Source organism: Nicotiana attenuata, unplaced genomic scaffold, assembly GCF_001879085.1.
Source record: "Nicotiana attenuata strain UT unplaced genomic scaffold, NIATTr2, whole genome shotgun sequence".
NCBI lineage: Eukaryota > Viridiplantae > Streptophyta > Magnoliopsida > Solanales > Solanaceae > Nicotiana > Nicotiana attenuata.
Genome location: NW_017670812.1, coordinates 414,609 through 426,594, shown reverse-complemented (window position 1 = coordinate 426,594; position 11,986 = coordinate 414,609). Strand labels below are relative to the sequence as shown.

General features: G+C 41.9%; 1 protein-coding gene across 1 annotated transcript; it reads left to right on the top strand.

Annotated features, from left to right (window-relative positions):
* The first annotated feature begins 3,058 nt into the window (after window positions 1-3,058).
* Window positions 3,059-4,236, top strand: LOC109243567. Its single transcript, XM_019410508.1, has 2 exons — window positions 3,059-3,108; window positions 3,180-4,236. The coding sequence occupies exons 1-2, from the start codon at window positions 3,059-3,061 to the stop codon at window positions 4,234-4,236; spliced, it is 1,107 nt and encodes a 368-aa protein (XP_019266053.1).
* The last annotated feature ends 7,750 nt before the right edge of the window (window positions 4,237-11,986 follow it).

The following is an 11,986-nucleotide window of genomic DNA, read 5'->3' as shown; positions in this document are numbered from 1 at the left end:
AAAAAGATACATTTTTGTGATAGTGGATGACTATTCCAGATTCACTTGGACTCTGTTCCTTAGAACAAAAGATGAGACCTTTGAAGTTTTTGTAGCCTTTGTGAAGAAAATTCAAGTGAAGATGGAATCAAAAGTAGCATGCATTAGATCAGATCATGGAACAAAATTTGACAATGCTAAGTTTGATGAATTCTGCAATGAAAATGGCATCACCCACAACTTCTCAGCCCCAAGAACTCCAAGCAAAATGGAGTTGTGGAAAGGAAGAACATAACCCTTAAAGAAATGGCAAGAACAATGCTGATCGATAGTGGGATTGCTAAGAACTTCTGGGCTGAAGCTATCAACACTGCATGCTACTTGGTGAACAGGTGCATGATTAGGTCTCTCTTGAACAAAACTCCCTATGAGTTGTTGAATAGAAGGAAGCCCAAGCCGACTCACTTAAGAACATTTTTGGTGCAAATGTTATGTTCTCAACAATGGAAAGGATCAGCTCGGAAAATTTGATGCCAAGAGTGATGAAGGAATTTTTCTGGGGTACTCTTCTCAAAGTAAAGCCTACAAGGTATACAACAAGTGGACTCAGTGTGTTGAGGAGAGTATACACATAATCTTTGATGAGTCCCATCTCTCCTGTGAGAAGAGCAAAAAGGATCATCAAGATGGAGAGCCTCTGTTGGTTCCTGGAGAGGTCATTGATATGGAAAATGGAAAGGCAGATATGATAAGTCAAGTGAATGAGACAGGTGAAGACAATGCAATCTCTTCCTTATCAGCTGGAGAGGAACCAGGTACTACAATTACAACCACTGAAGTTGAAGAAAGAGTGGTTGATGCAGTTCAAAGTACTCCGCAAGTAGCAGAAAGAAGGATACATGGGAACCAGTCAGACTTACCTAATTCCTCTACAAATGAAATTCAAGTTCCCAACTGGAAACACAAAAGCTCCCATCCTCTCGACAACATAATTACTCCTCTGGATTCAGGAGTCCAAACCAGATCAAAAGCCAGAAATTCACTTGCCTTCTCAGCATTTCTCTCCCAAATAGAGCCCAAAAACATTAAGGAAGCCTTAAAAGATGCAGACTGGATCACAGTCATGCAAGATGAGCTGCATCAATTTGAAAGGAACAAAGTATGGCACCTGGTACCTAGACCCTCAGATCGGACCATCATAGGGACCAGGTGGATATTCAGGAATAAGCTTGATGAACATGGAAACACAACAAGGAACAAGGCAAGGCTAGTGGTCCAAGGCTACAATCAGGAGGAATGAATTGATTATGATGAGACTTTTGCTCCGGTTGCTCGTGTGGAAGCTATTAGAATCCTCATAGCCTTTGCATCACATATGGAATTCACTCTGCTCCAAATAGATGTCAAAAGTGCATTTCTGAATGGTTTCCTCAAGGAAGAAGTCTATGTAAAGTAGCCTCCAGGTTTTGAATGTCATGAACACCCTTAATATGTGTTCAAATTGGACAAGGCACTATATGGGTTGAAGCAGGATCCTCGAGCTTGGTATGAGAGGTTGTCAAAGATTCTCTTAGAAAATGGTTTTCCAAGAGGAAAAATTGATAACACTTTGTTTCTAAAGAAACGAGGGAGGAACCTGCTCATTGTTCAGGTATATGTTGATGATATCATTTTTGGGGCAACAACTGATTCACTATGTAAGGAATTTGCAAAACTCATGGGAAGTGGGTTTGAGATGAGCATGATGGGTGAGTTAAATTTCTTCTTGGGTCTTCAAGTGAAGCAGTCCACAAAGGGAACATTCATTAGTCAGCGGAAGTATATCAAGGAGCTTCTAAAGAGGTTTGACATGGAAGCATCAAAAGTGATTGACACTCCCATTGCCACTGCTTCTCGACTAGATATAGACGAATCTGGCTAATCTGTGAATCAAACAATGTATAGAGACATCATTGGATCTCTCCTCTATCTTACTGCAAGGAGGCCAGATATTGTTTTCAGTGTGGGACTATGTGCAAGGTTTCAGTCAAACCCCAAGGAATCTCATCTGAAGGCTGCCAAAAGAATCATAAAATATCTTAAGGGAACACAGGACCTAGTTCTGTACTACCCTTCAGGTGATAATTTTAATCTTATTGGGTATGTTGATTATGCAGGTTATCTTGTTGATAAAAAAAGCATACCTGGAATGGCTCACTTCTTGGGATCATGTCTTATCTCACGGGGCACAAGAAAGCAAAATTCAGTAGCTCTTTCAACAGCTGAAGCAGAATATGTTGCTGCAGCCTCATGCTGTGCTCGGCTTCTATTGATCAAACAGCAGTTGGAAGACTTTGGAGTGTACACTGACTGTGTATCTCTTCTGTGTGATAACACAAGTGCACTCAACATGGCCAAAAATCTAGTCCAACACAAAAGAACCAAGCACATTGATGTGAGACATCATTTTCCCAGATACGATATGGAAAAAGGACTTATCTGTATGAAGTTTTGCAGCACAGAAGACCAAATTGCAGATATCTTCACCAAAGCCCTGAGCAGAGAACACTTTGAGAGAAACAAGCTGGCACTGGGGCTAATAAAGCCTAGTTGAGAACCTGATTCCTACCATATGGATATGAAAATTACATACAGGTAAAATTAGCTAAAGTGTTTTCCAGCCAAGTCTAAACTCACTTCCATACCGTTACAGGTAGACACGCATGATGATTATAGAAGCTGCTGAGACAATGCATGAGCGGTAAAAGAAGGTTGAGCATTTTTTTAAGACTGGTCAGGAACCTGATTCTTGTGCCACAAGTTAGTAGTCTTTTGCTTTTCTCATACATAATTAAAAAAAAAATAATGCCACATCATCAACATTTCTAGACCTGTCTATGTCGCGTCTTTTCGTTCAAATCCTTTCACTTCCCTCTGAAACGTTGTATCTTCCCACACATCTACCGGCTTTTCAGAACCCGTTTCTCTTTCCTTCATAATTGTCGTTCTCCTCATTATAACCCTCTCACTCCTAAAAACTTGAACGACCATCTCTGTCTTCCTCAGTCTCTCCAGAACCTTCAAGCCAAATTCCTCTACCATGGCTGAGGATCAAACAATCCCTCCTACCACTGAAGAGAAAAACCTCGAGTCTTCTCCTGTAGAAACACCACCAGTCATCCCTTCTTCAACCACTATTCAAATAAAAAATCCTAAATCAGTTTCTCTTCATCCTCTATCCCTTTCTCTACTCCCTCTGACTCTAATCCTCCTGTAAGTGTTGAGAACTCAGACAACCCTAAGAACGAAAGCATCTCTCCCTTGTTTCCCGAGACATACCAAGAATGGAGTAAAGATGACATTCCAGTTCCAGAGGAAAATAGTAAGTCTCCATCGGCAGAAAAAGCTTCATCGCTTAGTCCTGAAAGTGATAAGGGTTCTAAGGAAAACTCTGATCAGTCTACAGGTACTCCTATTTCTTCTGTTGTTGCTCCTATGGAACCTCAAGAGAGGGATGCCATAGAAAATATGTTGGCTATTGCTGCTGAGGGAATTATTGGGAAGGAAAATTCTACCATGTCTGAGTCTCAGGGGGAAGAGACTCAGTCCTTGGTGGGAGAAGGCGCAATGGTGCTCTTTGAATGGTCTTCGCCAGAAGACACTACTGGGACCCCTCTTGATGGACCTGACCCCTCTCCTGAGGAAAGAGGTCAGAAATCATCTTCCCAGGTCAGTTTCTACCCTTATTCTTCTCCTCACTTTGATGCTGAGCCCTTGGAAGTAGTGGCTCCTGTTATGAGGTCCAGTGATGAAGAAAATGAGGATGATGTTGCTCTGAGTGCGTTAATTGCCGCAAGGAGGCTAGTAGCAACTCTTGAGCCCCCTCCTAAGCGACCTACCAAAAGGTTGCAGAAGAAGGAGGCTCTTGAGTCTGCGCTAAAGAAGAGTAAGAGAAGTAACATGAAGAAGAAGAAAAGGCTGGTGAAGGATGGTGAAATTGTTTGTGACAAGAATATCCCAGTTGTGGAAGTTGATGAGGAAGCCCCAGAGGAACCAAGTTCCTTGATCAAGAGGTCTCAGAAAAAGAAGCACTCTACTGAGAGTACTTCAAAAGAAGTTGTTGGAATTCCCAGTGAAAAGTCAGTAAAGGATAGTGGCAAGTTGAAGGAAGTTGTGGTAGAAGAGTCTGTGTCTGATGAGGATATGCAACTGAAATCTATTGGGAAAGTTATGTCCAGTGGAAAGTCTACGAAAAGTAAATTAGAGAATGTGAAATAACCCGGTTCTGTGAAGAAGGCAAGAAGTGGAAATATATCTAGTAAAGAAAGGTTGAGGTGTCAAAAAGTGCTGTGGGGTCGTACTTTTGACCCTGAGATATCTGAGATGGTTGGAATGCGCCAAGTGCTTGAGATGGTTGAGTTTCAACAGTGGGGACACCTATTCAAGGTGGATGTGCCCAAGGTATATGAGGAAAAGGTTCAAAGTTTCTATGCAGACCTCTTTATCGTTGAATCTGATCACATCTCCGCACTGGTAAATGGCGTAGACATTGTTATGGAATCTGTTGTGTTAGGAAACATACTTAAAGTTCCTGCTGAAGGTTTGTCATCTGTTAGAAGTGTCTGTAGCTCAAACTTTAGGCATGCTATAGTTAAGGAGAGCGTTGTGCAGCGGGGGGGAGGGGGGGAGGGGGGACGAAGTGCATAAGAAAGCTTTGCTTCCTGTTTATCAGCTGCTTTTTGAGTTGGTGAACAAAGTCCTGCTTCCTCGCGCTGAGAGGAGATCTGTCACATCTAAGGCTGATCTGTATCTGACGGAAGCACTGGATGAGTTCGAAATTGTTAATCTGCCAGCCATAATGATTGAGCATATGCAAAAAGTGGCAGCATTCAAAGATGGAAATCATGGCCTCCCCTATGGATTTCTCCTCACGCGAGTCTTCAAATTCTTTAAAGTACCTTTGGGACAGCCTAAAATGGGGACCAAGAAGCAGACTATCTCTAAAACTACTCTAGAGGAATGTGAGTGTATTGACAAAATCCGAGGGATAGGAAGCACTTCAACGATCTCCCAGCTTATAAATGCTCAAAATAGTGCTACTGAAGAGATCAGAAAGTTGAAAGCAAGGAATGCCATATTAGAGACTCAGCTCAGTCAGGCCCAAGAGGGAACAGGGTCCTCTAGTTCTTCAAATGCAGAGGTTGATCGTCTGACTAAGGAGAATGTTGATCTCAGGCAACAAGGTGAGAACCTGAAGGAGAAACTGCTCGTTGAGCAAATGTCCGCCAATGCTCGGATAGATCTAGTTCTCAACACACTTGCTGCCTCTTCCAAGCCCTTTTCCTCTAGTGTCCCCTAGGCATATCTCTCAGTGACCAGTGTCCAATTTATCTCTCTTGACAGTGTTTTGATGATGTTGTGGTGTTGTGTTTGTTTTTTTGGTTTGTGGATGGAAATCACTAGTACCGCTCCCATGTAAACTGTCCAAATCTGCTTTTGATGTACATGCAAATGCTTATGTTTTTTGTTGTTTAATGAAAACTCTCCTTCTTTTGTTGTAAATGCTTATATGTTTCTGCTTCTCTTTTCTATCATGTTGTGTACATACACGTGGCATGAGTTAACTGGGCTAGACATCTTTATGCTATTTGCTTGTTTGTGTGTTTTTAATGATGCCAAAAGGGGGAAGAGATAAAATTGAAAGAGTTAAGAAGAAGCAGGGACTGATTCAGGGGGAAGCACAAAGTTAGGGGGAACTTGTGAAGTTCCTGTTACTTTATATGGTTTTTGTTGCTCTAAATATGATTGTCAATTTTTAAGTTTGTCATCATCAAAAAAGGGGAAATTGATGGGTTTATAGTACCTTAGCTTTATGTTTTAATGATCTAACAAACTTACTGTCAAAGAACCAGATAAGGAACCTGATATTGGAGGGAGCAGTTATCAACTCAATCGACGGATTCAAGCTTATGTGAGATGCTATGACTTTAGGAGATAAAGAATCAACACAGGAACTTGATCCCCTTAGGTTCTCCTGACAACAATACGAAGTCAACTCTCTACAGCTGGAAAGTGACTGCCTGCACTGAACACGCAAACAGTGTAGCAGTCACTTCTCATTGGGAAGGACCTTATACCAACCAACTGACTACATCATTCAAGTGATGTCATCCAAGTTGTATTAGCAATAACATTGCAACAAAACATCACTTTAATACTTGAAAATTCATTCAAGCATTCTAAGCATCTGACAATCAAGCATTCAATTCTCAAGTGCATCAAGAACAAAGTACAACACTACTACAGACCAGTTCCTATAATGAGTCTCTTGTATGTCCTTAGTTGAGTTGTAACTTTGTAATTGTTCTTCATTGTAATTCCTGCTATGCTTATCTAGAAGCTTTAATTAGTAACCCTTTGTAAACCATAAACCTTTAGTGTTTGTGTCGTGACTAGAGTTAGTCATGAGTTGAAGTCTTTGAAATAGGTGTATTGCAAAGTGGCTTGTAATAAGTGTATTACAATTTAGTGAGGGATTAAGAGTTTAATTCCTAGGTTGTAATCTAAAGATTGCTCATAGTAAAGTTGAAATCCTACCGGTGTAGGTCGTGGTTTTTTTATTCCCTTGAGCAGGGATTTTTCCACGTAAAAGTTCCCTGTTCCATTTACTTACTGTTGCATTAGCCTTATCTGTGGAAACCTATATAGGACCTGGTCTCTATATAGTTTGGTGGACTCATATATTCTATCAGAGTAGTTTGAGCAAGTTGCGTTATCCGAAGAATTCCTAGAAAGGAAATTCCACTTGAGGACAGGACTACACCACGAACTCAGATATGGCTTTATTGAATTTCTTAAATCTAATGTCGATTGTTTTGCATGGTCGCATGCGGATATGACAGGTATCCTGATAGAGGTAGCCGTACATAAGTTAAGTATGGACCCCAACATACCTACGGTAAGATAAAAGAAATGCCCTATCACGGAAGTTAGGAATAAATTCGTTAAAGAGGAGGTAACTCGCTTACTTAACATCGGGTCGATCCGAGAGGTGAAGATTTCGCATGGTGTAGATTATAAAGATCTTAATAAGGCGTGCCCGAAAGATTCGTTCCCACTGCCAGACATCGATCGAATGATTGATGCCACGGCCGGGCACGAGTTAATGAGTTTCCACGATGCTTATTTCGGGTACAACCAAATTAAGATGAACCCCGAGGATCAGGAAAAGACTTCGTTTATAATGAATTTCGGCACATATTTCTACAATATGATGCCCTTCGAGTTAAATAACGCCAAAGCCACTTATTAGCGGCTCGTGAACAAGATGTTTGAAAAATAAATAAGAAGAACTATGAAAGTTTATATAGACGATATGCTCGTTAAGTATTTAAATGCAAGTGATCACCTTAGGCATCTGCAAGAAACTTTTGATATCATGGGGAAGCATAACATGAAGCTTAACCCCAAAAAATGCGCGTTCAGAGTTAGCTCCGGCAAGTTCCTGGGATTTTTGGTATCACAAAGTGGCATTGAGGTAAATCTCGACAAGATTAAAGCCATCAAAGATATCCCAGACCAACTGTCGAACGTGGAGGAAGTTCAAAGCCTCACGGGGAGATTGGCAGCTTTGAGCAGGTTCATTTCCCGGCCATCAGAAAAATGTCATCGTTTCTTCGCACTGCTTAGAAAGAAAAATAATTTCGACTGGACCCCGGAGTGCCAGCAGGCCTCGAGGGATTTGAAAAGGTACTTGTCAAGCCCTCCATTACTTTCAAAACCAAAAGAAGGTGAAACATTATTAGTCTACCTCGCGGTCTTGGATGTTGCAGTAAGTGCAGTTTTAGTCCGTGAGGACGAAGGTACACAATCTCCCATTTATTATGTTAGTAAAATTAAAACGGGAGTAGAAACCCGCTACCCGCATTTGGAGAAATTGGCCTTAGCTGCCGTAGTCGCCGCTCGGAAGTTGAGGCCCTACTTCCAATCTTACCCGATAGCCATAGTGACCACATTCCCTTTGCGAAACATCCTTCACAAACCCGAGATCTCGGGTAGATTGGCCAAATGGACCGCCGAAATGAATGAGTTTGACATAGAATATAAACCAAGGACTGCAATATTGTCACAAGTCTTGGCTGACTTTGTGGTCGATTTCAGTTTGGGATTGCTGCCTTTGGCAACCAAAGAGGCAATAATGGCGGCAGAATCAACACTAGGGGTTTGGACCTTATTTACAGACGGAGCTTCCAACGTGAAAGGGCCTGGTCTTAGTATAGTATTAATCACGCCTTCGGGGAAAAACCTCAGTCAAGCCATCAAAACGGTTCCTTTAACTGACAATGAAGCAAAGTATGAAGCTTTGATTGCAGGACTAGAACTGGCCAGGGGACTTGATTCTGAGGTTATCAAAATCAAATGCGACTCACAACTGGTGGTAAATCAGGTCTACGGGATCTTCGAAACCAAAGAGAAGCGTATGCAGCAATACGTGGTGAAGGTGCAGGCTCTGTTGGTGCAATTCCGGGAGTGGTCAATTACTCATATCCCGAGGGAAGGTAACGCAGAAGCAGATGCATTGGCTAACCTCGGATCATCAACACAAATAAAGGGATCAAAATTCGGGATGGTAGTACAACTGATGAACTCGATCCTGGATACAGATGGTTATTACGAGGTAAATACGACTAATTTGGTCTAGGATTGGATAAATGAAATCATCGATTATCTCGAGCACGGGAAGTTGCCCTAAGATCCCAAAGCATCTCGAGCGCTGCGCACTAGAGCAGCGGGATATAGCTTCAAGAGAGGTCAATCATATAGAAAATCTTTTCAAGGCCTGCTAGCCCGATGCTTAGGGCATCCAAACTTGATTACGTCATGCGAGAAGTCCACGAAAGGATATGCCACAACCATTCGAGGCGCAGATTCCTTAGTACTAAAGTTGGTAAGGGCAAGTTATTATTGGCCCCGGATGGAACAAGATACCAAAGACTTCGTACGAAAATGTGATAAGTGCCAATGCTACGCACCACTGGTGCATCGACTGGCAGAACCCTTATATTCGGTTCTATCCCCGTGGCCGTTCATGAAGTGGTGGATGGACATCGTCGGACCACTGCCACTAGCTCCCGAAAAGGTAAAATTTCTTTTAATTTTGACTGACGATTTTTTTATGTGGCTAGAAGTAGGTCCTTATCAGAAGATCGGTGAGCGCGAAGTGGTGGATTTCTTGTGGGAAAATATAATTTGCAAGTACGGAATACCAAAAAAGATAGCATGTGATAATGGGCCACAGTTTATCGGTGCAAAAGTCACAAAGTTCCTCGAAGACTTGAAAGAGGATCACATCTTCGCCCTATCATCCGAGCGCAAATGGTTAAGCGGAGTCAACGAACAAAGTGATTATACAAAACCTCAAGAAAAGGTTAAAAGCGACTAAAGGTAATTGGCCCAAGGAATTACATGGAGTTTTATGGGCATACCGAACAACGACCAAATCGAGCATAAGAGAAACTCCATTTTCCCTTGTGTAGGGTGCTGAAGCTTTAATCCCGGTGGAAGTAGGGGAGCCCACCTTGAGATATTTCCAAGCAAATGAAGAATCAAACAACGAAGCAATGTTAGTCCACTTGGAGCTACTCGATGAGCGCAGGGACTTGGCACATGTAAGAATGGCAGTCCAAAAGCAGAGAATGGAGAGGCATTATAATCGAAGAGCCAACCTCCGTTATTTCAAAGTAGGAGAGGAAAGTAACTCAAAACAGTTGGGAGCATAACACAGGTAAACTAGGTCCAACACGGGAAGGCCCCTACCGAGTTTCAGCTATCACCGGGAAAGGATCATATGAATTGGAGAATCAAAATAGAGAAAAGTTGCCCAGCAATTGGAACGTGGTGCACCTCAAAAGATATTACTGCTGATGAACATCACCCAAACTGAAAGTATGTGCTGCACTATTTTTCCATTCGTTTAGTTTTTGTCCCAATTGGGTTTTTCTGGCAAGGTTTGTAACGAGCCAGCAACAAAAAGCATACTACGAAGAAAGCTTCAATAGCAGTAATAAGACCTTTAATAACAAGGCACACAAGCAAAGATCCACTCCGGGACGATTAGATAGTCTTTGGCTCTATAGCAAAATTCCTACCGAGAAATTAAGTTTGCTATAGGACAAAGGTTATCCTACCGTTCACAAGTGCAAACCATTAAAGGATTGTTAGATGGTCTTTCGCTCGATAGCATAAGTTCCTAAGGGGAAGTGAAGTTTGTTACCGAGCATAAGGTTGTCTAGCAATTCATTAATGGGACCCTCGAAGGTGTAAGACTTCCAGTTTTCCAATTCGCATTTGAACACCGAGGGGGGGGGGACGATATGAGGATACGACAACAATGACTGCCACATCGACTGGAGAATGAAAAATCGACAACATAATTGTATCATTGGACAGGGGCTTGCGCACACAGCCCCGTAGAAACAAGTTGTACAAATTAGCCACAAGTAATGGCAATTTCTTTTCAGCATTGCAAATGCTTATGTACTTTCTGAAAATAGAAGGAATAAAATGAAATGAATTCTTTTGTTTTTATCTTGTTTCTTATCTGAACGAAGAATTGACTTTGTCATTTGAAAGTTAAACAAGTACTTCAAATGCTAATGCCGTAATAAACAGGAGACGTCCTCTTCAAGAGCACCATAAAAATAAGAGGGCCCTCTCTTATAAAAACCCTCATGATAAAGGGTTGGTTTCGGAAGAATTTATGCCCGGAATCGAAATGCATTCGGGAAAAATACACCCGAAGCCGTATACGAAAGGACGCAAAAAGTAAACTTGCGCAAATACTTATCAAAGCCCTCACGAAAAAGGGTTGATGCCCTAAGCCAAAATGCTTTCGGGGAAAATACACCCAAGGCTTCACATAATAAGACGCAAATGGAATAACTTGCATAAAACTCCTAAACAAAGGAAGAAAATATAAAGATTAAAGACTTGCATGAGTATTCAAACAAAAGAAAGACTCAAACAATATTTGAGCAAAAAGATGTTTTTATTTACAATAACATGCAGAAATGGTACAGATAAAAGAATTGGAAAAAGAAAAGAAAAGCTAAATTGCAGTATCTCGGGAACCAGGAGGAAGAGAAGTGTCCGCGCCCCCAAGAGAAGTAGATGGATCCACCGATGGCTCAATATTTTGGTCATCACCAGTTTGGCCTTCAGAATCATCATCCTCCTATTTTTCTTCAATTCCTGAGAACTCGAAATCGGAACAAGAAGGACCAGGAGCATCAGACCTCGCTAGGAGTCCACTTTTAGCAGCTAACTAAAGCTCACGGGCCTTAGCAATTTCGGCATCAAAATCGATGATACCAGCTTTGGCCTCTTCCAAGCTTTTTCTCCTCATGCTGTACATAGCTTAAGTTTTCTCAACAATAAAGGAAGCCTCTCAGCACTTGAGCTCTTCTTTGAGTCAGGTTACCTCGGCAAAAAGGCTTTCTCGGGCGGATCGAACATATTTGAGGGTAACATCAAGGTCACGGATAGTTGAACTAAAGAGCCTATTATGCTCGATAGTTTTCCTGTACTCTCCTCTAGCTGCGCATGTTTCGCCCCTACAACAACAAGCTCTTCAGTTTTAGAATTCAAGGTTGCCTCCAAATTATTCAATCTTTTGGCGGAGGCAGCCTCGGGATCGGATGCAACAAGAACGGTGTTATGGACTTCAACCCATTTAGCTTTAGCTTCTTCAAATTGAACCCTCAATGGGGCGATCTCTTCGCTAAGGGCTTCCACCTCTTGCTTGCTTTGCTGCAAATGAGCTCCCAATACAACAGCTTCAGCGGCCTTGGCTTCCAGTTCCGAGAGGCAAGCGGCACTTTGCTCCCGCTCTACCAAAAGCTGATCCCATGGAGAAGTAATTTCTCCCTTCTCACGAATCAACTTATGAAGTCCCTCGGAAGCAAGAAGGTTGGCCTACAAAGCAAGAAAGGTAAAACTCAGAATACGTTCATACAAAAATAGAAGAAAT